Source organism: Pholcus phalangioides, unplaced genomic scaffold, assembly GCF_987345545.1.
Source record: "Pholcus phalangioides strain wild (caught in Gottingen) unplaced genomic scaffold, Ppha-v1.0 ptg000004l_1, whole genome shotgun sequence".
Lineage (NCBI taxonomy): Eukaryota > Metazoa > Arthropoda > Arachnida > Araneae > Pholcidae > Pholcus > Pholcus phalangioides.
This window is the reverse complement of record NW_028301597.1, coordinates 50,104,784-50,132,548: the sequence shown is the minus strand read 5'-3', so window position 1 is coordinate 50,132,548 and position 27,765 is coordinate 50,104,784. Positions and strand designations below refer to the sequence as shown.

At 34.1% G+C, this 27,765-nt stretch overlaps 1 protein-coding gene across 2 annotated transcripts; it reads right to left on the bottom strand.

The window, feature by feature from the left end:
- Positions 1-309: 309 nt before the first annotated feature.
- LOC149087796 (E3 ubiquitin-protein ligase CCNB1IP1-like) lies at positions 310-25,852 on the bottom strand. Of its 2 annotated transcripts, XM_089231712.1 has the most exons (12): positions 25,566-25,852; positions 22,650-22,724; positions 17,874-17,987; positions 16,479-16,494; positions 15,645-15,704; positions 14,578-14,648; positions 12,502-12,576; positions 9,833-9,947; positions 7,920-7,940; positions 6,286-6,495; positions 5,866-5,919; positions 310-490 (listed from the first exon to the last, which is right to left on the bottom strand). In XM_089231712.1, the coding sequence occupies exons 3-12, from the start codon at positions 17,934-17,936 to the stop codon at positions 390-392; spliced, it is 786 nt and encodes a 261-aa protein (XP_089087838.1). In that variant the 5' UTR covers positions 17,937-17,987; positions 22,650-22,724; positions 25,566-25,852; the 3' UTR covers positions 310-389. The 2 variants fall into 2 exon arrangements, with proteins under 2 accessions (XP_089087838.1, XP_089087839.1); XM_089231713.1 differs by lacking the exon at positions 22,650-22,724.
- Between the last annotated feature and the right edge of the window lie 1,913 nt (positions 25,853-27,765).

Below are 27,765 nucleotides of genomic sequence, written 5' to 3'. Positions count from 1 at the left end.
TAAGCCTTTGAGAAAGTAAAAGAATGGCTTTAAGAGAATGGTGACCTTTTTGAGAAATGAAAGAGCATTCTATTTGCTTTTTCTGAACCTAGTTGCACCCAGAATAGAAATACTATTCAACTCATAAGAGAAACGTGGGTTGTTCAAACCAAAATGAGTGTTACTATTGTCAGATCCTTTTTGTTGTTATTTGTAGTTCAACTTTGCAGATGTTCTATAAAGTAATCCTTAGTTATATATGGGAAAACAATAAAGACTCATGATGTTTTTCCCTCAGAGTCAAAAAAACAATTTCTTCAACAGTGAACATTCAAATATACATATGCATTTTAATTTACATCAGAAGTACATACTTTCAAAAACACTGATATAGGATGCACAATTTTTTTTCACATAAAATTTGTCCTTCGAACGGGAGAGGCTACAGGATGAAAATCAAAAGGATGTGGTTGTGGTGTAGGTGTTGCAATAGGCCTTAGAACAAAGTCAGCTAAAAAAAGAATGATTCTTTGTTATAAATAGATAAAAAAAAAATATATATATATATATATATATCTCACTGTTTAAACATATTTTCAAAATACAGTCAAAGTAATTTAATATGAACATGATTAACACAATCACAGCAAATGTAATTGTCCTAAGTCTGCGCGTCATTAAGTCGGTTCAATAATAACTATGTACAGAAAGATAAGTGAAGTAATGATATTAAAATTTATATTCAACAACAATAAATTACATAAATAAACTAAATACAGTGTATATATATATATATAGAGAGAGAGAGGTAAATATATATATTTTCTCAGCCAAAACAAAGGAATTGATGTGAGGTAAGCTTAGAAAATAACTTTCTACTGTTATCAACTGGGCCTATCACCAAGTTAATGGAGGTTACTCTCTCTCTCTCTGTCTCTACTCAACACATATTATTCCACTGTGCAGCTTATACAAAAGAAATACATAGTTGTGCCTGTATGGTGTAGTGGTTAGAAGTCTTGCCCAAATTGCAAGAGTACAAAGGTTTGATTACCAGTGGAGACTGAAAACTTTCCCTTTTCTGTCCACAATTTGACTCAATCTTAAAATTCAGAAAGTCTGTTTCTTTGAGGAAAATACAGTATGCGTAGAAAGAAATTACCTTCCAGTTGACGGAAAAAAACAAAAATAGAAACAATGCAAATACACTCAAAACAGGAAGAGTGATACTTTCAGAACAACAGCTACACACATTTTCAAACTATATGAAGTTCATTCTTTAGTAGCATAGAAAAACATTAAAACAAACACAAAAAAGCCATGCATAACAAAGGTTGCTCATTTCTTGGGATACAAAATGACCGGTCACACACAGACGTACAGTATGTGGCTTTTATAACACACAAATATAACAAAAAGTACATAAATGCATTTCGTGAAACGTATTAGAAATGTAACATACATAACAATTTTGTGCAAATTTCATCCAATTTTGTAGGAGTGAACACTTTTCATGAACCTGTTTTCAGCAGATTCAAAACCATTCTGCCCTCTTGAAAATAACTTATAGTGGATCTCGCTTAGAAAATTATCTACTTAGGGACTATTTCCCGCTTACAACATTTGGAAAATTCAGCTCAGGCTTTTTCACTCTTTGAAAAGAGCGTACTTTTTCCTCATGAAAAGAAACAAAAATATTGATTCGCACTATGTGATTAATAATTGTGTGAAAACTAAGAATGGGCTTTTCTTTGCCTGTCTACTTCAAAACTAGTTATTTTTCTGCTTAAAAAATGAAATGAAAAACTATTTACTTTTTCTTTTTCATGGCTTTAGCACAGCAATAAATATAAACAGATTTTGTTACTTGTTCTCTAACCAGTCTGATAATAGGGCATATAGAATTAACATTGAACATTGAAGGACCAGACACACCCCGCTTCCCATCTCAAGGAGATATCGAAGCATCCCCGAAAGATGGGTGCATCCGGAATTTTATTAAATATGTATATCTATATATATATCTATATAAATTTGTATAACAGAATAACAAGTCCAATTACAAGAGTATAAATCAACAGAATAATTATGATAAATCATGATCTAAGAATCGAAATCTAAATTGATATTATAGCGTCCATGGCACGTCTGGACTCGATAATCAAAGTTCCGTTGGTGGCAGTCTGTCCGCGTTCATTGGATGTCACAAGTTACAGTCGCATATGCCGTACAACGACGAGTCAATGTCACATGGAGTCCTGGTCCAAGTCAGCCAATGTTCGGACACCCTGGTGTTTTAGCCCATTCTAGGCTCACATTCCTGTTCCATAAGTATCCTACATCTTAATTCTCCTGGGCAATTAGGAGATTTTCGTCATTCCCGAAGCTACATCGGCTGGCTAGCTGGATTATGGGTGGCATTGATTTACCACGTTTACAGATAAGTGTTTATAGTTTCTCCAATAAAGTACGCCGTTCAACGACATATTAGTTTCGTGAATTTCCAGTAATATAGAATTAACTGCCTGCCACTGTCCAATTACACCAAGGTGATTGAGGTATTTCTTTGAATAGAAAGACTATACATATAGGACTAATAGATAAGGACTAAGAAAAAAGAATCTCGGAAAAGTACAGGATGGATTCCAGAATGTACTGAAAATTTTTAATACAACAACATAACAAATGATTAAACTGCTGTCCTTCTCATAGACCTATGAATCTATTGATACAAAATGGAGTTTAAAACATAGACAACTTGACAAATTTTCTGGAAAAAAAAAAAAATTTGTGCAGACTACTTCTTGGAATCTAATGCTTTGCATTATACCAAATAAGTATGCTTCCATGATTATTGGAATTTCAAAAAAGGGGCAAGTAACAGCATTAGATTTTGCCTAGCACAACTTGAGTCAAAATGGTAAGAAACAAACTGAGAAGAAAAGATAGGAAGGAAAAGCTTTTAAATTTGTAGATGAAATTCTTTCGATTTTGAGAGTTTCATTGGGAAAAAAGTTCAACTTGTAACCAAACACTTCAAACAACACAGTTCAAAACAAGGCGCAATGTTCAAAAAGTTCCAAATAGGGTGACGGAGGCGATTGCTTCCCCCCCCCCCACTCGATGAAATTTTTTTTTATTATTAACATAGGGAGGAGGTAGACAATCCTCCCCTTCACTATACACACCTTCTGTAATCTCCCCTTGTACAAAAAAGCCTATATCCGCTTGGTACTAGCCCACAATGCATAGACGTTGTCAATTAAGTTGTATTTCAGCTATTCGAATGGATTTTAAGCACAAAGTAATAATTTTCTAACCAATATCTGTTTGTAGAATACAAAAGAACCATGATTACATGGGAGTAAAATTTTACTTAGTAAGGTGAGACACATGCTGATGTGATGATATGGTATAAGTTCACAAATATATCTTTCATATTTTTCAACGCTGTCCCACATACCCGTGTCACTTATTCTTTTAGTAAAGTCTTTTGGCACTGTAATAGTTTTTTAGGCATATTAATGTGAAATAGTGAAATGTATATTGTTTTTTTATTCACCTTGCTGTGACAGTGAAAAATTATGAGTGCAGAAATGAATACCCCAATAATTGAACGTCTACTTAGTAATAAAATTTCTTAACCCAAAAGAACGGAATCACAGAAAATCCATCTAATTGAAAGCTGAATCCAAGATTATTAAAACCATGTTTGAAGGACAAAAATGAGTGCTTTTTGCAAACTTCATGGACTCTGGAGCAATTCGCATCTCAAATCAATTACAAAATAGTGCCATGCAATTTAGAAAGGTTGCTGAGCTGATGACAGATAGTAAACAAAAACATGAGGGTATAAACCTTGGAACCATCAATACTTGTAAGTACACAGACAACTTAATCACAAAAATATATATTCAAAAAAACCAAAAACAAATGTTTATATAATGTAAATATAAATGTTTGGTAAATTTAGTAATAGAGTACTCTATCTCATAAAAATTTTACTGAATAATCAGTAAATAGGTTAAACCTATATACTTAGTTATACAGTAAAACCTCGTTGAGTCGTCACTCCGGTTAAGTCGTCATTTTTCTTCAGGCCCTTCCACCTCTCAGACAACAATTTTTTTTTTTTGAAGCCGAGCACAACTCAGGTCTATCGCCATGGGCAATTTACTACCTAGTGAGTTGTGCCGGAAGTGTAAGTATGTGTACCTAACAGTCTGAGTGCGTATGTGTTGTGTATGATTTTTTAGTGCTGCCATCTATATCTCAGAAGTTAAGTGAGTGAAGTGTAATGACTGTATATTTGTACTGTTTGTAGGACTGTTGATCTCTGTGGCAAGACTTTTTAATGGGGAGATTGGCTTGCATTTGCGCCTTGAAGTTGGGAACCACAGAAAACCAACTTCAGACGACCACCACTGTGGTGACGGTGGGGCTCGAACCCGGGTCCCCGCGATGCGAGTCCGTCATTATGACCACTCGACCACCACAGCGGCTAGACAACAATATTATTAAACCCTCGTTTACTCATCGTTAATTTCGGTTAACTCGTCACTATGAAAAAATTTGAGAAAGTGGAACAGACTATTTTTATGGCTCCCATTAAAAAAAGAGCTTGTTAACAGCATTGCCACATGCTTAAAAGTCACCATAAAATCCTATATACCCAAACGGAACAGTTTAAGTAACGAAAGTTACACTGGGGAAGTTCATTTGCCGACTAAGGTTTTTGGAACATTGGGGACTGTTCAAGCTAGATCTCATTTCTGCATGGGCTCCATTAGAGAAACTGGAAAAACCGCGAGACACCCAAGCTCTGTCGCAAGAAGCTACGTAAGCACTTTGCCCCCCCGCCCCCCCAGGGCATCTCTGGCAAAACCAAAATTTATTGATACGTCAAAGATTCCACATAGTGCAAGGAAATCAAAAATTATGTAAATCGAAGAATCAAATTAATCAAGTCAAAGTGCAACTGGCACGGATAATAAATAATCATAGAAAGCATGGGCTCTACTAATATAGGGATTGAAATTTAAACAAAATATCTTTGTTGAAAAAAATTAGATATTCTTTTCCAAGTTGAGGGCTTCTGTTTACTTTTCCCTGCCCAGGGCCCCTCCATCAAGTCAAAAGTGTTCAAGATTACTTTTTAGTTGTACCATGAACTACTGATGAAGAATTAAAACACCAAAATTAAATTTGATGTCTATGTAAAATTAATGTGCAATATAAAGTTCTATTATGAAGGAAAAGCTACTTATAGCTTTAGACTAACAGTTGCTCTGTTAGTCTAAATTAAAAATTACTAGTACAAATCAAAGTGTACAGTAAATTTTACCACAATAATTTAAGTAATAAGAGATAAAAAGGTAAAAAATTACTATTATTTATTCTTTCGCGATCTGTAAATTTTATTAATATTTTTATTTTGATTCATACTTTAATAAATTTCATATTACTTTAAATTTACACGATTTTCACAACATTGCACATTGAAACTAACGGCACTCCGCTTAAGCCATCATAATTTTTCCGTAACTTGAGGTGATGACTTATCGAGGTTTTACTGTACTTGGAAAATTCATGAGATTATCTTGCTAAGCTAAAGTTACAGATCATCATTAAAGCCTTTTCATATGCCCTTGTGCATATAAAAGAAATTAAATAGAGTACTCTGTTTCTGTTCAAGTTTTGTACTTGTACCATACTGTGAATCTAAAAAAAATTCACCTTTTTAAATCCCAATTTGACTTCAGTTACAGATTATACTGAATGTGAAAACCATGGCCAAAAAAAATGTCTAGAAATATCTAAGGTGACTTAACTGCAAGAGCCTTTTCCTTGAAAGACGATTTTCTCACGATAATAAATAATACTTACTTTCCCTCACATCAGTTTCATCAGCTCTATTTGGTTTTTGCTTTGTAAGAATGTCTACAAAAATAAAAAAGGAAAATATAATTAGGAAAAAATGTACATTTAAAAAAATCCTACTGGCAACTTCAAAATTAATAACTACAGAAACCAATCAACATTGTTTGGATAAATTATTTATAAAATATTTAAAAAATTAAAGAATTACAAAAATACCACTATGTAAAAATTTATGATAAACATTTCCTTACACAAGTATTCACAGAATATATACAGAACAAATAATGAGATATCCTTTATTTTAGATAGGAAAGTTTTCTTTCAGATACAAAAAGTTTTTTTAAGACTTAACTGTGAGGAATGAATTAATCCCATAAGCCAAGATACCACTGAATTACATTTAATCATTACACAAAAATCATTTACCACATGCTGTAGTGATTTCAAAAACGTTTCCCTTATGATCACGTTTTTTTTCTGCAGTCAGCTGGCGTTCGAAAAATGATGGGGAGATGAACTTCCTTCTCAAATTTTCGTAAAGACATTGCAGTTTCTGATACTGCCTGTTTCTATCTGTCAACTTCTCTGCAAGTTCAGCATTCCGAGCTTGTGCTGTTTCTATCTCCTTTTCTTTATCTGAAAAGAAAAAAAAAATTATCGCTAAAATTTTGCACATAAAAAGAAACTTGTTTTGCTAAAATATAATATGTTTTGCAGGATTTAGTTCTTCTGGCAATCCATAAAATTTCATGGTGCCTCATGTCAACAGAGGTACAACCGAGTTTCTTGCTGCATTAACATATTTGATGACTGCCAAAAAATTATCTGAATACCAATCAACCAAAACAATGGTTAATCGAAAGCATTCTAATCTGCAAATTCACTACCTTGAGATACTGCAAAGTGGTTAGAACAACAAGAAGAATGTGATGCTGTTTCCAATTGCTGTCTTTAAAACCTTTGCAATATTTAGCGACAAAAAATGAGTCTAAGCTCTGAAGCAAAAGAAAATTTTAGACTTCTTTTCCTAAACTGTAGGCCTACTTTAATGGAGATTTTTAACTTGTCAAACTAGGCTAGTCAGTTCTCTGTGTTATTTGTAAGACGTGTGACACAAAATGTATAGTTTTGTGTTTAATATCACAATTTCTTTGTTTCATATTGCTCCTATGATACTGGGTACAATTTTTTTCGTGTGAATGATCAATTATTGGTTATACAAAATATCAGTTATCCGAACACCCCCAGTCCCCAATTGTTTTGGATAATTGATGCTCTAATGTATTATTTTTTAACATCAAATTATTTCCTGTGTACTGTCTACACACACAGGAGAAAAACACTCACTAAAGTTGAAATGCTTAGTATACAGTCAACACTGTGTTATGGCCTGCACATTTTCAAGGGTGTGTGTGTGTGTGTATATATACACGTCTTTTATTTTTCAAACTCTTTTTGGAGGAATATTTTGTATGTGTGTGTGGGGAGATAAGCGAAAATAAAATAGAATATCAGTAAAACTATTGCTCTGAAACCTATTTCTGGTAAGGTTATGAATTAAAAATCAAATAGTTAATTAAATTTCTATTAAAATTTTTGCTTATGCAGAACATAAAAACTTTTTCTGGATACCCTGTGGATTATATTTAGTAAGTTAGGGTATTATCAAGAAACATGCAGCTCAGAAATAGATGCATAAATTATTTAGTGCCACCCTAAACTAGGTATTGAAATTTTAATCAACTAATTTTTATCATGGTATAGTAAAATCTGTTAACAGACCAGTATATCATTGCACATATGCAGCAAGTCACTGGGCATTTGCAGATGATAATTCATGTACAAATCCTGAACTCATAAATATTTGATTTTTTTTCATTATACTAAATGAAGATAGAGTCAACAATCCAGTTTTTTTTTCTTTGTTTTTCCCAATAAAATAAAAAACAATCAATTTTACATGTCATTAATAATAAAGTGTACCATTTATGTGGAATAGTTTTTATAGATGATTAGTATACTCACAAAATAATGAACAATCAATGCCAGAAAATACTTACTGATAAGTTTCTGCTGAATTTCTTTAAAAAAAATTTAAAGAAAATACAAGTAGCAAAGAGCAAGACTAAGGCTGGTCACCCACTGGAAGGTACAACAAGCAATATTAAATCGCGCATATACGCAGGACTACTACTGTAGTCTTGCACATACATTTGACTTGTTCCACAACTTGTTTTCGCTCATGGTAGCTTTCAGTGGACGACCAATCTATAATATAGTAGAAAAAGAAAGAACTGCAACCATGTAGTCATAGTGAATTTTCAGCAGAAATAAAGAAATTTATCACATCCAGTGAGAGGGTTAATAGTGCAGGCCAGGAAAAATTCACCAAACTCAATCTTACTTGCTGGGCCCATAATTGTATTTTGCAAGATTGAAAATTTCTTGAATAATTTCATTTAATTTTAATGTGGATTACAAAATTTTAAAATATATAATTGAATGGTTTCTTATTTTTATTTGAAAGGACTTAGAGAAGGGTTCACTTCTTGAATTTTTTTTGCACAAACAGTCCATATAGTCTGGTTATTCAAACATTATCAATTCAAGATCAGGACAATCCATTGAATAAGCTCAAGAAATGATTTTCATTCCTCTGAGAGTGAAATATCAGTTTTTATCCAAAAAAAAAATCAATATGTGTGCAGAATAGGCAAATAATGAATCAGAGATTGGAAACAACTATTTTATTAGTGAAATACCTAAATATATATAAGTACTAGCTGTCCGGGTTTCTTCAATGAGGCTTTTTTGGATCACGTGATATCTCCCTCTCTTTTTCTTGAGGGACATATAAACCATGTCCAACTTAACCAATATGGCGACTTCCTGAGCGATTCATGAAATAAACAAATTTAGATTTACAGAAACGTAGAAATGAATATATATTTTCCTTTTTTAAGGGGCGCTAGGAATTTCGATAAACCTCCACCCCCTGAACTTCAAGTTACCCATCTGCCTGTTTTAGTTTTCAAAAAATGCACTTAATTAAAGCTGTGGAATTTTTTCGATCCACTTTTTACGGGCTCATAACTAATTTTAAAATATCCTAACCCACATGAATTTATGCAAGTAAATATCAAAAGACAATACGGAGACATTAATTTTCATGCTTGAGAAGATATAAATAAAAAGTTGAAATCAATGTTATTACATGGATATCAAACTCAAAAGTAGGTCCGACTAATTACTTCATATTTAATATCCTAGGCTTCGTATCTCTAAGCAAACTGAATATTTCAAAAATCGAAAATTCATTACAATTTTTAAAATTATTGATGGGGCGGAAAACCCCACCAAATTTCCACATTTCTACAGTAAAATCGGCAATTTTAACACTGATTTCTATGGGAATCATCCTTTGCTTGACCCTCAAACTGATGCTGATGATGATTATGACGTCTATTCAAAAAGCCTCATTACTGGGAGGATTGAAAAAGTAGCAAACCATTATAAAGGCATAAACTATTATACATATGGTAACAGGATTAAAGAAGTGACAAACCGTTGTAAAGGCATATACACGTCTGAAACGCATTGCTAAGGAACCACGGTAACCAAAGTAAACGTTCCGAAAGTGATTGTTGAGCCCAAAAACCATTGTTGCCCAACCGTTTTTTGCCCATTCGGGGCATTTGCCCTGCTCTGACAAAATTTTAAAGTAGCCTATCGTTCAAGTCGGGTCCCATTTGGTATATATGCAAAATTTGGTGACGATCGATCTAAAATTGTAGATTTGTATAGAGAACATGCATATACACACACAGACAGACAGACAGAAAATCAATTTTATACATGTAGACATACCTTTTGTGTACAACTTCAGTTTTTCAATGACTATCTAATTTATCTTACTATCAGCTTCAACCAACAAAATTACTGATAAAATCTTCAAATAATAAACAAAGGATACGATCACGTTCGTTTTTCAGCTTTTGTAGAACATTTTCATAATATTTTTCAAGCTGGCATTGCTTTTCTTTTGACTTGTTTGACATGTACTCTTGGTAAACAATCTCTTGATGAACCTTTTACATGATAGATAAAGAGCCCATTATCACAAACCGTGAGCACACAAAAAAAATTCTTAACTCTTTTATGCATCATGTAGCTGATAAGCTACAATCAATAATTCCACTAAATTTACCTCAGAAAAAAATTCAATTATTTTATTCAAAACAGTTCATAGAAACTGATGGTCAATTTTAAATTAACCATTAAATGTGAGTTTTCATTTTATTTTATAAGTCCAGGATTCAAAGACTGGAAAGTTGTCTATAAAGTCCACTTAAAATGCCTTTAGACATTATTTAAGTAGCAGGTGGAACTGAAGTGCTTTACTTGATAAATGTGGCATAATAAAGACTAATCTTGTTTTTAACTCCTTAAATTCTGCATATATTTTGGAAAAATGCATCAAATGTGGAAATCTTTTTTCCCTGTTTTTTGTGAATTGTGTCAATAAAAAAAGATAAACTGAATTTGACCTTCACAGAAAAGAAAAGCTAATTTTTCTTCTCACAAAAATTAAACTTTTGAACTGCCTAAACCCAGTTCCAGTAGCACAGGTAAGGGATTAAAAGACTTGCTTTCCCTTCGGTTGCAAATACTACAAATTAGCCAGTAATGCAATTTGTTGATGAGATTGAAGATTTATTTACAATTTTAATTAATTCATTAAAAAAAGATGTTTTTTGGAAAATGAGGGAAAAAGCAAGTTAAAATATAAAAAATATTAAAAATTAACAATGAGGGAAAATATTTATGAAGTTTTCTAACTGCTCAAAAGATATTAAACACTCTATTAAAAACTTAATCATTCGATCAGCAAAATTCAGTTAAATAACATAAAGGAACTAAAGCAATTTTTTTGTTTATTTTAAAAAATTTCAAAGATTTTAATAAATAACTAAAACACACTGACAAATAATGTTTTTTAAATATGTAACATAATTTGAAATGCCCTTAAAATCTGCATTATGAAGTTTACGATAATTCAGCGGTCGCGCTTATATTTCAGAAATATTTGCAGCTGGTCAGAATTTTGTATACACGTAAAAGCGTGAGAAAATCCGGGGTCAGAACAGATGGTATACGTGAAAGGATACTTCCGGGAATAGTTCCCACAGGAACATCAACCGAACCAAAAGGATAACAGTAGCCAATGAAAGGCAAGTCCATAGGAAAATTTTATCCAATAATGAAAAGTGAAGAGGCGTTTGGTAAAGAACTTTAGGAAAAAAGAAAATCGGAATTAGTGAATGAAATGAAGATTATTGAATATAAGGAAGGGTAGGCGGATATCCGAACAAAAAGATATAAGGAGTAGAGAGTACAGAGAAAATGAGAGTTAGAGAGTTGGAGTTCGGAAGCTACTACGAGATAGGTCTGCAAGAAAGGTCCAAGATGGGCAAAAGGAGTATAAGTGGAGAGAAATTGAACTTCACCGGAATTGGGGTAAGTCACTCTTCTGCCTTTACAAACGAATGATAAATAATCACTCGACATATATTTTGAATTATGTAATGCACAATCCTAGCTTCTAATGTACATCGTATATATTGTCATTATTTAGAGTAGGCTAATAATTAAAGATTAATTAACTACCTTATCTTTGTCTCTTTGTACTCGTCATTCACACAGGCCTGTGGTTATTGACTTCTTTATTCAATGCAATGTTGGAGCGCAAATGTTCTTTTATTGGGAAGATTACTTCTGAGGGAAGACAGATTTAGAATTGCAGTTATTAAACCAAGACTGTTTGGTGAATAACCCCTTAACAATTACGATTTCATTAATTTCATCAGAAGTGAAGAACATTCAAAACTTGCTTTTGGAGAGGGGGAATGCTTGGTGTCAATTTTTTAATTCTTTTCTTCACCTATGATTTTTTTAGAAGCAGCAGGGAAAGCAATCACCAAATTGAATAAAAAATATGAAAAAGGGTTCAGATATGAAAACACCAAGAGACCTTTGATAATTCAATTTCAATTTCTTCATTAGATAAACAGCACATAAAAGCATGAACTTGAATGAACATGAATAGCTTAAGTTGCTTAATATTTTGAATTTAATAAGAATGGGGAGAGGGGTAGTTTGCATTCTTCACCTCAAAACTATAAAATTATTCATCTTATTAGAGAACATAAATTAACAAACAGAAACAAATCTGCTAATCAAGTTCTGGATAATAAGTATAGTTAAAATATATAATTTACTGTTATGATTGAGCTCGTAACATAAATACATGAAAATAATTATTAATTTATACTATCAAATTTAATTCGAATAAATATGTAAATAATTGTAAGTTTATACTACTGAATTTAATTTAAATTAATGTGTATGAATATGAAAGTTATGCCTAGGGTATGTGTTATGTTATGATCAAACTCAACATTATTCCTGATTTCTTCTACCTCAGTACTTTAAAAAATTTGCTTGTGATAGAAAACAAATTTCCATGTCAATATGTTTCCATGGCATTTTCCTCCCTCAAAATTGTTCACATATTTAATTGAAACTATACAAAAAAAACCAAATGTAAACACAATAAAAACAGATGAATTCTAGATTTCTAACCTGATAGGTCCAAAAGGTAATAGCACGTGTGCATATATCTAATATCACCTCAGGTTTCTGACCAGCAAGTACCATCTTGAATTTGAAAGAGAAAAAAAAATTATTATTTTTGTAAACACATAGAAGCATGCAAGTATAAAAAAAAAATTAACATTCATATAAGTGAGAAATATTGTTACTATACTCTCGAACAGGATTATAGGAAAATAATACATGTGTGTATCACAGAGGACGTATTATTTTTCACTTACAATGAGTCAAGAGTGTCCATTGTTACATAAAGATTCAATATCATGGGGCATATACACACCCTTTGACAGTTTTCCCGACCCTCTATTTTTTTTATGGCTTTTATTTTCTGTAAGGTGTGTCAGCAATATTCGGCATTGATCGAGACATTGACTCGAAGCCACTCCAATCACAGAGATTAATTGGCAGAGAAATGCATAATCAACATGACTTTTCCACACATGCAACAAATGCAGGTGACTTTGGATACAGCTATTACATCCCACTGTTGCTCATACGTTATCATCTACTCAATGGATGTGTCTTAGACTGACCACATTGTTTTCTCACTAAAATAAATAAAATACAAACAATGCAATATCTTGTTACTTCTTGGATACCCTTTCATCTATTTGCATTGCGATGCCAGTTCCATGTTTTAATTGAACAATCCCTGTATATTCGAAAACATTTTCAAAAATATGGATGTACATGGCGATTCCATAATTCCCCTTGCCGCCTTTTACTGACAAACCGTCATTGATTCTAGAGGCACACTTCTAATTAAAACAATTATCCAAATGAAGTGGAGACCTAAGATACGTCATTTATGTTGCAAGGGGTTGAATAGTTATTAAAATAAAAAGGTAACTTTGTAACTTTTTGTACAGACAGCCCGTCCTAAAAAGCCTATTAGAAAGTTGTTGCCCTGTCTCCCCTGAGGCCAACAAAAAAAAAATCCACATTTTTAAGTGCAATAATCATTAAGATATAATATATCAAAAATTCAAGGAAAGTCCAGAAAGAATGACATAAATGAGGGAAATAAGTATTGTCCATTAATTTATGCTTTTTTTTTTTCAAACCGAGCACAACCCAGGTCTATCACCATAGGCAATTTACTACCTAGTGAGTCGTGCCGGAAGTGTAAGTGTGTGTACCTAACAGTCTGAGTGCGTATTTAGTGTTGTGTGTGATTTTTTAGTGCTGCCATCTATATCTCAGAAGTGAAGTGAGTGATGTGTAGTGACTGAATATTTGTCCTTTTTCTCTCTGTGGCGAGACTTTAACGGGGAGATCGGCTCGCATTTGCGTCTCGAAATTGGGAACCGCAGAAAACCAACTTCAGCCGACCACTATGGCGACGGTGGGGCTCGAACCCGGGTCCCCACGATGCGAGTTCGTCACTATGACCACTCGACCACCACAGTGGCCATTAATTTATGCTGTTCTTTCCAAACTTTTCTCCGATTTTTTAATTCAAATATCTTAACAAATAATGCACTAAGAAAAATGGAATTTCTTTTTTGTTGGCTTCAGAAGAGACCAGACAACAATTTTCTAATTGTGTATTTTTGGACAGAGTACCTGTATAAAAAGTTAACTTTTTTATTTTATCAACTACACAACCCCTCGCAACAAGAATGACGTATCTGAGGTCTACAAGTTATTTGGATTCTTTTCCTAATTGGAAGTATGTTTCTAGGATCAACCGTTCACCAGTAAAAGGTGGCGAGGAAATTACAGAATCACCATGTATTTTCCTGAACTATTTTGTTGCTAGAAAAAAAAAAAAAAATTTTCTCAGTCCATCATAACCAACAAATGTATGGCTCAAAAATTTAAGAAAAATAACATTTTATACTTTACTTTATGAAAAGTCTGCTTTATAAAACACAAAAATTAATCAATTTTTACTGAAGTTGTACTTTGATCACATATCAGTTATCATACACACTGGATTCCAATATTCATGATCCACAGTGTGACTTTGTCACAGGTGGACCTGATTATGCTGGTTTTATGTCAGATCTATAATCAACAGCTAGATACCTAACACATACTTACAGACTTATACTGTTCTGATGGGTTTAGATCAACTCGAACAACATCATATTTAGCAGGAAGAGGAGTATCACCTAAAGCAAATTATTTATTTTACTTTAAAAAAATTACAGAACCAAAAGTTTTAAAATATTTAATATAAAAATGTATATTATAAAAATAATACTGAAAACGACAAACATTTGAAAAGATTTTTCATTTTGAAATAAAGTTTTATTACATTAAAAATCAAATTTGTGAGTAAAATTGTACACAAACTTTAGATCAATGTAAATTTCAATATTCTAAGCACTATCATTAGCGATGAATTAATTTTAAAGGAGAACCCACTAATATTCTCATATTTTAAAAAATACAAACACATATTTCAGTAACATGTCAAAACAACAGATTCTACAGCAAAAAAATTACTAATATATCTATTAAATGTTTATGATTACAGTCAAACTTCTACAACTTGGATTTCTTCACCTCAAAATAATTTCAATCTTTTGTAATCTGGAACTTTACATGATTCAAAGTGATATTAATTTCTGGAAGCACTTCAAAATATTTAAGCTTGAGTGTACCATACTATTCAACACACAATATACTGTATATTTTGTGTAAATGATATTTACAATATAGGCTATCACACATGGCACACAAAACTATTATTCTGGCAACAGAATACTTAAAATTTGAATGTATAAAGATATTGTGCAGTAACCTCTCATTACAAAACACTTTGTTATAAACTGCATTTGTACATTTTGTGCCTTTCATTTTAGAATGGTCATTAAAAATTTATTAATAGATGCAAGATAAAGTACATAATTTGTAATATCATACTTTTCTTTCCATTTTGAAACATAATTCAAGTTTCCAATATTTATATCAATGCAGCACATTTGTATTTATTGAGTATAAATATAATTTTTAAAAGTTTTTTTTTTTCCATCTTAGAGATTTTCTGAGAAATACAGCATTTTTCAAGTATTGTGCATTGCTGATTCTATTCTAAACACTTTTCTTCTTTTTAGACACTCTGGGAATAATAGATATAAAAATACATCAAATATTATACTTACATGCTGGACAAGCAGATGCTTTTTCAAACTCTCTAGCTCCATCATCATTACAAAAAATATTTAGAAAATTAATTAAGGTATAATGTCAAATTTTTTGTGTTTGAAGAAACAGGGATGAAGGGAATGGCAACAAAAGTAAACTCAAGCAACCACTTTAAAATTTTTCCATTTTGATTAAAATAATATTTTCAGGAATGCTGAACGAGCATTCCAGAATGCTTCCAACAAATGTTTTCCTTATAAACAATTCCACAGATCTGGATCAGATAAATTGAAAAGAAAACAAAAAAAAATAGTTCAGAAAAAGCGATTTCAAGTGAATCTACGCATCAGTTATTGACATTTATTTTCCATGTGACTATCTTTATTCATGGCTTTCAACTGAAAAAAATGTGTTATAGGACAATCATCATAAGAAAACCTCATTGAATACATTCAAACCTGCTACAACAAATATGAAAAACTGAACATTTGCTTTGCTATATCCGGAGGTTTTCTATATTCAATATAGTGAGAAAATATGGATCGTATTGCATTCATAATATTTTAAGGTCTGCTAGAGCCTTATAGAACATTGCATATATAGCTGAACTAAAAACTATGTTCATTATATCTACTAAAGTTTTGCTGGAAACCTGGTTTGGCATAACAGTGTTAAACTGTATATTTATAAAAACAACATAGAGTGCACTTTAAACCTTTTCGTTTCCTTGCATTTCCACATGAAAGAAATCCAATGATTTTATAACGTGTGACAGAAAATAAATGAATATACCAACAATATTTATAAGTTAAATTTATTTTTATCCACCACTCACAACAGCAAAAGGATATGAGAACATGATGTAATCTAAACGAAAGAGGGGAAAAAATTAAGTCAATCTGTTGATAAGAGGATAACTTTTTTTGAAAGATTTTAAGGTAATTTATAATTTCAATGGTATGTATTTCCTGTCTTGATAGACGTGAAAATTTGTTTTCATATTACAGTCAAACCTCATTAGAAAGAAAATGGGAATTGTAAAATCATTTTCCTTTAATCATGATTCAGTTCTGCATACAAATTCCGATTTAATTTTTCCTTTAATAGGTTGAATATACCATTCATCAAACACAATGCATATATGTTACATACCCCTCCCCTTTCAGACCCAGTACTTACAAACACTGGGATTGTTTTTTCCTCAAAGTAGAGATATTCTTTTTTTAACCTCAAGGAGTTCACTCCAATTTCAATTGATCTCTCTTTCTTTCTCACACACACCTTGAAATCAAGGATAAACTCCCTGAGGTTAAAAAAAAGAATCTCTAGAAAATCAACTTGCATGTTTGTGCACACAGGGTCTGAAAGAGATATAGTATATAATATAACAATACAAAAAATGTTAGTTCATAATTTTGTGAAAAATTAGAGATATTGTGGGAAGCAAAACAATCTAGTTAATTTAAAAGAAATGAAATGCCAAGTTTATATTTTAATTAATTTGTTTTTCATAAAGAGGGTACATTTTTCAGATTTGAAATTTTGTGAAGGGTCCAGAAAATAGACCCAGATTTCAGTTGGACAAACCTCTGCATACATGTACCACGTAAATATTCCTCTGAAGAATTTAACACTCAAAATGACTAGGCACAACACTGAAAAATTATCATTAATCACTGATGCAGGGATTGATAAATTCCAGATGCCAGGGCCATTGGAGAATTAGAGCTGGTAAAAGCCCTGCAATGAGATCACTTAAAGAAGTGCAAACAAAATACAATTAACATTGAAAACAAGAATATTGGGTTGATGCCAAATTTTGCAATTTTATTTGGCAATCATTTGGAGCTTTGGTTACCCTAAAAATATTACCATATGATACTTAATTATAGGGTTATTTATTTAATAACCCTTATACATTTGAATCATTGAAAAAATTGAAAAGCTTTCATTTCATGAAAGTCATTTAATTAATCCTTACAGCAACAATCCAGAAATATCTCATCAAACTTGATCTGCTTTATTTCAGTCACCCTGAAATATCTTGGGTTTTTAGCATGATTTTATTTTCAGTGTTGCAGTTACAATGAGAATCAGGAAAATTAAAAAAAAAACACTTAAAAGGTTAATAGTTTATATTATATTAAAGTTAACCCAAAAATAATGTTCAGGATTACCAAAAAGCCAAATAGAAATGCCAGATTTGGCATGCACCAGATACTTTACATCAATCAAACATAGTATACCCAAGCTTGTGATGTCAGAGGTCTCCTGCATTTTTTGAAATTGCACAAAAGCTCATTCTCCATTTCCTCTGATAAATTATAAGACTAGAAAAAATCCAGTAGGATAACAGGAATCTGAAAATAAGACATATAATAAATTTCATCTTAGAAAAAATGCTAAAAAATAATTGACTACTGTTTTAAAAGAATTAAAAAGTTTATAATCTAATATGTAATGCTCGAACTCAGAGGCGGCTACAGCAAGGGTGCACCCAAACCGCAGTTTGGAAGGGACGACAGCTTGAGCTTTAGTCCGACACAAATTTTTAAAAAAATTTCCAATAATAAAAATTATCAACATCACGCTTCTGAACCATCGTCTGAAGACTAACTTATTCAGAAAACTTGAGGTAATAGACAAGGCCTAGGATCGTAATACCAGAAACAATGTTTCTTCATCACAAAGGGTAAATGTGCATTTTGGTACCCTTAAATATTTTTTCCGGAACAGTGAAATAAAAGTAAAATAATTCTGGAGCACCAGAAACACCCTTGAAATGAATTTGTTAATAAAAATCAAATCTTTATACATAATCTTAACAGAATAAATGTAAGTATTATTTGGCTAACCAATCAGTGCCATTTTGTGGATTGAGCTGTCTGGTACAAGCAAGAGTGGTAAAATACTTTTGGACCAAAAAGCAGAACCTCTTTCCTCTTTCTTTGAAAAACGTGACAATTTCTTCAAAAAAGGGACATATGGTCATGAACATTTATCTCGGGGGGGGGGGGGGGGGGAGAGAGAAACAATTTTGTGCGGCTTTGTCCTAAAAAAAATAGGTTAATTCTAGGGTCCCCCAGTCTAAAGCCCTGTCAGCCTCCCATCAGTCTTTTGTAGAGGCAGCAAGTAAGCCTTTGTACTCGGGTAGCAGGTAAGCTCGAGCTGCCCTTCCAGGTTCTAATGTTAAATTATTAATTGCAATCATTAGCAAGTGGGGACAGTGGGGGTTCTAATCCTGCTCCCCCTTGAGCCAAGATTATAGTAATATTTTAAATGTACTCTTTGCCCCTTTTCTTTAAGAGGAAAAACTGTGTTAATGTCCCCCCCCCCCCCCCCCCAGAAAATCCTGATGTGTACACCTATGACTTCAGTTCTCTAATAAAAGTGACAAAATATTCCACATGCGAACTACATGAGGAAGTATGGTATGAAAATAAATTCCAGTGTCATATATTGATTTTTAAATTTAATGCTGCAAATTTAAGTTGAGCCCACTCATAATGAATTCTGATACTATGAAGTATCAGTTATAACTAAGTTTAGCTAAGTTTATCTCTACAAACCTGCAATACAAAATAATGTAAAAAAAAAATTGCTTGCAACAGGGCCAGACAAATTCCAGGCGTCAGGTCACTATTGCAATTGGAAAATCAGTACTAGCACCTAAAATTTTCTAACTGTTGCTAAATTGGGGCAAATTTCTAAATTAGAGTGTGAGGACAAATCATTTTTTCTTGAGCAAAATACTATGCTTGGCTCCCACGAAACATTGGGCTGTCAGACCAGAGGCGACCCAGGCTCTGTCCCTTCCGGGATGTAAGGAAACCTTGGGCTGGCATCTAAACATGTTTTTGATTTGTCAAGTCCTGGCTTATGATATAATTATGAATATTGGATACACTTTTTTTGACAAGAATATAATTTATTTTCTTTCAGAAACAAAGTCTGCATATGAATTACTACTGAATATTCCAAGATAGTCTATGGATGTGCTGTCAGCATGATCTCGAGCTGGCCAACTGAATGATGGCAAAGTTCATATTCCAACGAAATTCTACTATAGGCCTCGTCTGTGGACCACATAGGCTGAGAAACGCTACTTCAAGTGGATTCAGTACACTCAAGTTTTCATTGTGTATCAGTTATAACAAATATCGGATATTGCAGGTATTTTTCATGTTCCCGTGGGACTTCATCTACGGGCCTGACTGTATATTATTGAAATATGGTTTTTGACACATGCTGAGCATATTAAATTAATAATACATACATATTATGCCCTCCACCCCCTTCCGTATGGGAAACACTGACAACACTTTAGACCAGGATAGAGGTTTATTTGGTTTTTTATAAATCATAAATTTCTCATCACGCATAAATTTACTATAAAGAAGCCTGTAAAAGATTCCACCCAGGAAGGGGAGGCCCTCACTTTTTTTAATGTGGTGGGAGGAGAGGCCTCGAGATATGTATTCCAAAATAATACACATAAAAATGTGCCAGTCATATTGCTAATTACAATTTTAATTCCATCTAGATCAGGTAGGCAAAGTGTTTTTCCTCGACTTCGTGTTGGATACTACAGGGTGATTCATGTAGAACCAGCATTATTATAAATGAAATGTAGGATATTATGAAAGATACTATAAAGTGAAACCTGTCTAAGACGAACACTGTATAAGAGACGGAAACCTGTCTTAAACGGAACAAATATATAGTCTAGTGAATAATTAATGCATTTTCATTAGGAAACCTCTTTAAGACGTACACTGTCTAACGCGGAAAGGATGGCATATTTAGTCTATTCGTAGATACAAAACCTGCTAAAATTGAAGGAATTTTTGGCCAAGTGCATGATTTTGTCCTTTGGATAGGAGGAAAGTTAAGTCATTCTGATCCCCTTTTTTTTGTTAGGTGAACTCTTTCACTTCTTGGAAAAATGATGCATGCGCTTATTATCTATCTGAACTGGTTCTGGGAGTCGGGCCTGAGAGAGGAAGCAGATTTACTATCAAAAATTTAGTAAAAGCTTGTTTAGCATTTCATTTATGATGGAAATGGTGACTTTTATTAGAAAACACTCTTATTTCTTGGAAAAAGTTTGATAATTTCGAGACAGTACACGAGAAAGACTGAATTATTGTTCACAATTTAGCGATACAGTGTTTTGGCTACTGCAGAGATTTTCATTCAGTGTAGAGATGGCCACCAGCAACAAGAAACGTGTATTAAATTTGAACACAAAAATGGAGTTTGTAGGGGGGGGGGTCTAAACTGCATCCCACCCAATTTTGTTTCTCAATGTAACAATAAGCCCTCTACAGCAATATTTTCTTGGTCTGTAGAATATCATTATATCGAAGAGAGTTTCACTGTATTAAAAAATTTTAATTTTTGACAAAAGTAAGTGTTCATTCTATTGCTATGCAGGAGAACATTTTATATTGAAGTTTAAATATTAGCGCATTAAATATGAAATTTCAAATACGTAGTTATTTGAAACAGCAAACATGAAAAAATTCAAAATAATAATATACATGTCTGTTTAACATTCAATGGTTTATGGAAGTTAGGCAGTTAGGGTGATGTTCTCAAAACTCAAGTTTCGTAAACGATAGAAATAAATCACTGCATATATTTTTATGTGCACCTCTATAAAACGGAAACCTATCTAAAATGGAAAATAATTACAGTCTTTTGACCTTCTATTTTATACAGGTTTCACTGTAATTGTATACTTAATATATAACCAGTGCTGTCTTAACGCATGGGGGCCTCATAAAAATTAGTTATGGTTAAAATTCGCGAGAATAAGCATGTGAATTGATAGGCAAGTGTTTCTAGCCAGGTATGGGAGTCTCAGAAAAATCACTTTGCCCAGAGCCCAGTGATGTTCTTAAGGCAGCCCTGTATATAACTAACCTTGGATTGTGCTGTGTATGTTCAAGTGTAATTAATTGTGATTACAGTAGGTATTGAAAATGGGTACCATTTTCACGAAAATATGCAGTCTCTTGATGTTTCATATTGTCCATGACATGAAGTGGTGTTCCTTCTATGATTGTCCTGATCGCAGCAAAAATTTTGTTTTTCAAATCCTGCAATGTGTGAGTGTGATGTTTGCTTACTACACTCTGGCATACACTCATACTTTTGGATATCTCTGAGATGTGAAGTGGGGTTGCTTCAGGTCCTTCAATATATACACTTTGTCCTTTAGCTAATCCCGGGGAAAGAAATCATGGCTGCTGAGGTCTGGAGACCTTGGGGCCACAACCCATTGGATATGATGCTGTGGGGGGAAGCTCTCAATTTGTTTCATAGACACTATAGATATGTGGATCGTCGTTGAATCCTACTGAAAATAAACCTGTTCCACAACATTGAACTACACCACAAATGCTTTAAAAATATGACAGTATGCAGTGGTATCAAGTTTTGTTAAAAATGATTGATCCAATAATTCACTGGAAACCAGATTCCCCAGTCCACTTTTTCCGGATGTAGAGGTGATTTGATAATCTTATGTTGTCTCCTTCATGCCAGAACCATGAATGTGCAAATTTCAAGACCATGGGGGTTTGGAATGCTTACTCTACCCATGTTACCTATGAGAGCCATTTCCCTAAAATGCTTTTCAATAGGGGTCAACCATTCACGTGTTTCTGGCAAAACTTAAATAACAAAATAAGGGATCTAATTGAATGGATCTAAAAATTTTCACATTCATGCTTCTGGCGTGAAAGGGGACGATGTGGGTTCTCAGAAACACAAATCCTGGAACTTTGTGTGTTAATATATCTTGAAAGAAGGACCACACCAGCAGCAGTTTGTGGTCGGCTGAAGTTGGTTTTCTGCAATTCCCAACTTCAAGGCATGAATGTGAGCCGATATCTTGTTAAAAAGTCTTGCTATAGTTAGAACACATAAAGACCACAATGGTACAAGCATTCAATCATTACACGTAGGTGGCATGGATTTTAGATATCCTTCAGAAAGTCGCCAAATGTGCTCACCTTGGAAACATTCATTTATTTTTTCTATGCTTGCTTGCTCCAACTGGATTATACTGCCTTCTTTGTCTGCTAGAGCTTTAAACGTATGTAGTGAAATAATATTAATAACAGGGGCATTATAAAAAAATTACATTTCCTTTCTGATTCAACCAAATGTGGTTCAGGTTTATGGTTACAGCTGTAGCAATTTTACTGTGTCTCATTTGCATATTCGCATGCACATATGTGCGCGCTAGCAATTAGACAAAACGTTTTCTGTACTATTGCATTTTTAAACTTGCACTATTGGTTGTCGATATTCCGCTCACAGTCATATTTCAACAGAGATTTTTTTTCCATTATTGACGGTGTCAAACTGCTTCTGTTGAGCTGAGACGTAGCAAATTCAAACACAGCAGAGTCTATCTTTTTGTGAATTTAAATTTAGCAATTTTGTGATTTTTTTAAATTCGGCAGTATCCATCAAATTCTGTCTGGATTATTCCGATTTATAATGTGAATTATGGATTATTACATGTGTGTATTAAAGCACGTGTGTGCCATAAGGAGTTTTCTCTATCTATTCTGATTTCCTGGATTATTGCTGTGCTGTGGAAGGATGATAAAGAAAAGAAAAACAGGCGAGCGCAGTGAAAAAAAACCGTTATTTTCCTATGTTATATCTCGAGTTGCAATAGGATTGCAACCCGTCAACTTGGTGCTTATAAGAGTAATTAAATCCATCTTCACCCCAATTTACATAAATTATCCACAAAAAATTAATATGCATCTGATTACTATGAGACAAATGGGCCATACCAAGGTGATGGCCCATGCAATAAGACGGCACTTCCTGAAAGATGGAACTATGGGAATATGCAGCATTACACATCTTCAAACTTAACACTGGTATATGCTTTCTTTCTTTGAAACCAAGCCCAACTCCAGTCTTATTACTATAGACAATTCACTACCAAGTTGTGCTGGAAGAGTGAATGCCTAACAGTAAGTGTGTATGCAATGTTTGTGTCTGAATTTTCAGTGCTGCTGCTATCTACATTTTAAATTGTGACGTGTTACGAGTGACTGAATATCTGTACTATTTTAGGCTTATTGTTCTCTGCGGCAAGACTTTTCAACAGGGAAATCGACCTGGATTCATGCCTGAAAGTTAGGATCCTTGCCCCCCGCCGGGCCTGCACAGAAAACAAACTTCAGCTAACCCCCCACTGTGACACTGGTGGGGTTCAAACCCAGGTACTCGTATGCAATGAGAGTTCATCGCTACGATCATTCGACCACCAGTAACTGCTGTCATGTTTTTACCATCCATTTGACTCCACAAATTGATACGTCCTAATGTTTAGATGTTACATACATCAACTAAAGAATTATTAGCAGATTGGGCCAATTCTGTAGGAATCAGACTCACTAAACGAAACAATGAACCTCTCCATTAATTATACAACGTACAGATGACTGAGGTACAAAGTGAAGATGATTTCGGAAACTAAAGTCACATTCCTCTGTGGGGAATCGAACCACCAACCTATCACTGTCCAGGCGAGTAGTCTTCCATAAAGCTACAGAGGATGGATGTCACGAGTGCACCAACACTCAATCTCCCCCTCTCTATCCTTCCCATAGAGAAACCACGAACCACACATCAATACATACATCGGAAGCAACTCGTGCATTCTTTTCCCTCTCCTGGATTTCCACGATGCACTTGAGTACCGAATAAGTACTTATTACACAACACAATCACAACTCTGATTGTGTTGACACAATACAGTTACAACAGAAGAATATTGTGCCTCTGCACCAATAAAAACCCCTTAGAGAAATCGGGCAATTGCTTTCATCCAATGGCAAAAGTTTTCATAAACTTTGTGTAAAAACACACAACACTTTCGGCAGAGAGGGCAAAGTTTTATCATGGGGTAGACGAGTTTTGAACTATCTCTCGGGATGGGAAAGGGCCAAGCTTCGATGGAACAAGTTGGGTGAGTGATTAGTTGAATATAAAGTTTGTGTGAGTGTCAGTATCTTCAAATATTAATTAACAATGTTTAGTTATTAGTGGAATGTTATTTGATTTAGTACGATTGTTGTGTAACATGATTATTTAGATGTGAATAAAGTCGAAGTTTCTTAAGGAATCTATGTAATATGTCTGGCAGTAACTTTAATTTGAATATCATTACGACGCATCATCATTCAATTCTAATTAACATTTAATTTGAATACAAAAGTAATGGGCTCTCAAAATAGCACAGCGACACAGCCATTTTCTAACCATAGAATATGTTCCTTGAGCTGAACAGGATTGCACAATAGCCAGCCTCCCAACTCAGCAACAGCTCATAATCACTTTGTATAATTACCTCGTAGTTCATGCCCTCCACATCTTGCAGCAGGGTCCTGGGCTGGGATCTTTCACGGGTCCCCAGAATAGTGAATTTATAGTGAGAAAAATGACAAGAAACATCTCAGGCTCTTGGGCTGGAGCCCTGTTAGCCTTAGCCTACTGGTGGAGGGGGGGGGGGCACGCTATAGTTTCAATATATATGAGGAAACAAAGGTGAAGGGGAAATGATACTAAAAACAACTACTACAGTCGAATCCCGTTTTAGCGAAAATCTCGTTTTAACGAATACCGTTATAGCGGAAATCTCGTTTTAACGAACACATTTCTAATCCACCAAATAAGTTTACATAGGAACAATGCTAGGTAACCTGGAACTCCTTTATAACGGAATTTCGTTATAACGAAGTGATTCTTCCGGTCTCGGCGTTCGTTATAACCGGATTCGACTGTATTCAATATGTCAGTTAAAGAAATGAATTATTTTAACATTTTACGTATTAAACTTCCTCTCACACACACGCACAATGAGGTTCAGTAATATAAATAAATGCAACATAAATATTTACAATAAAGAATGTTATGAAACGAGATGGGAAAAACTTCAGATGGAGTCGCCATCATGACGTCAAAACATGGAAATCATCTCTTCATATGTTTCCAGAGGCTTTTGCACGTCTTCGAAGACGACTTCTAGCTGATATAGATTGATGTCGGCTGGCTGTGCCTGCCGTGAGTTTTCAGGATTGATCTTCTAACTTCCCGACAATAATCGTCTGCCGCAAAGGAGGTTAAAACTACATATTCATTGCTCAATGCCTGCCGCGGATCGAAAGGTGGACGGCTGTAACCAATGGGTTTTCGAATCAGAGTTGCCAGATCCCTAAAACATTTTCCTTCAAAACTACATCCTAAAAAAAATCACTGAGATATAAGGTTTACTTTTAGCTAAAATGACCATACATCCCGGTTTTCTCCCTTTTTCTGACCATCCCGGTTTTTACATGACGCCTATTTGGATTTTTATTCTTTATTGAAGCCAAAGATTGAAATTATTTTTAAACTCATATGAGTTATATTATAATTAAAACTGTAGTAAGAACATTAATCTCCCACATTTGTATTGTTGAACGTTTTATTTCGTATAATTCCCTTTTTAATCCACTGCAATTTGAAGTAATGCTTCGTTTCCCGGTTAGGACTGATTGGGGTGAAAAAATTTTCTGTTCTCACGCAAAAAAAAATTTTCAGAATCTCAAAACTTACCGAAAACTGTCCAATCCGGCAACTGTTATACTTTCGCGTCTTTTTGGATCACGTAATATTTCCCGGAAATTGATGAAGGATTTCTCTCCCGGGATCCAGTGCCGTCTTAACGCATGAACCCACCCGGGCACCTCAAGGAAAAAGGGGCGTCACAAAAATGAGATTTGGTTGAAATTTTCTAGAATTTACCTTGTAGGGCCTCAGAAAAATCACTTGGCCCGGGAGCCCATGATGCTCTTAAGACGGCCCTGCCGGGATCCTATACCTAAAATACACCCCGCGAATTCTGCCTTTTCCGGGATCCTATAACGCACTTACATTTCTCCCGAGAAAAGAGCCTCACCGTCTGGTTTTATAGAGGAAAAACGTGCGGATTAGTTGCTAGCAAAACAGTTACGAAAGAGATCAACTTTGCCCAAGAATATTAAGGCACGAATGAATAGGGGCCGCTCAAGTATTACGTAAGCAAATTTTTAGCCATTTTTTACCCCCCCCCCCTTATCAGCAAAAATTTCGTCATCAGCTCTGCCCCTCTGAGTCCTAACTCATATTTTCATAAAGGGTGGTTGCTGACGTAAGCATTATCCAAACCCTCCCCCCCTTGTAGACGTGCCAACTTTTGAAATCCAGAAATCCTCCCGAGGGGGGTACCCCCCTCCCCCCAACAGTCATAGACTCATATAAAAAAAAAAAATTCAAAAAAAAATTTTTCGAATTTTTTTTTTAAAATCAATTAAGAAAAAGCTACATTACTCCCCCCCCCCCCAAGGCAGGTTCAGCATTGCCCCTGAGCAGAATATAATTCCATGTCAGTCTTTCTATGCAGAATAGAGAAATCTACATACTGTTCATAAAATATAAGTGTTTCCTTTCGTGGATGCTATCAGTGATTCTATCTTGGGTATATGAACTCTTAAAAGCTTTATATAGCTTAAAGTTTTATATTTTCTTTCTGAAGACGTTTAATCGGAAGGAAAAAAAAAATTCAAATTACAAAGCTGCCGACGAAAAAACGTGTTTACCGCACGGCTGTTAATGGAATACAATAACGATTATACAGGAATTTCGGCAACCAAGGTCATGCCCCGATAAATGTCGATAAACGCTACGAAAACGAAGTCGCGTTTCGTAGTCGCAAATCTCTTTGCCAGTTGCGTAAATGCGGTCACAGAAACTTTTTTTAAGGCTGCTCGATGGAAATGACTATGGCTGTTTTCACTAACGACGATGGTAATCATTGACGCCACGACAACGTGAAAGCTCGCGTAAAATTTAATTTTCTGCCAAAATCCGGAGAAATTTTAACAAATCCGGAGTCTCCCGCCCAAATCGGGAGTTGGCAGGCCTGCCCTTGTCATCAAAAGTCAGCAAATCGAAACACACCACCCCACATCGATGATGACGTAATACTTGAACGGCCCCCATAAGGCAAACACACGGAAATTACAAAAACTCCTAACGCATTTCGACACACAATAGGTGTCTCTTCAGAGGGAAAAATAT

Excerpts from the sequence above, each read along its gene's own strand:
- LOC149087796 (XM_089231712.1), bottom strand. The coding sequence starts at position 17,936 with ATGGAGAATGAGCTTTTGTGCAATTTCAAAAAATGCAGGAGACCTCTG. Across the intron at positions 7,941-9,832 it reads GCTGAAAAACGAACGTGATC|AAATTCAGCAGAAACTTATC; the intron begins GTATCCTTTGTT and ends TTTTTTTTAAAG. Across the intron at positions 5,920-6,285 it reads TGAAATCACTACAGCATGTG|ACATTCTTACAAAGCAAAAA; the intron begins GTAAATGATTTT and ends TTATTTTTGTAG.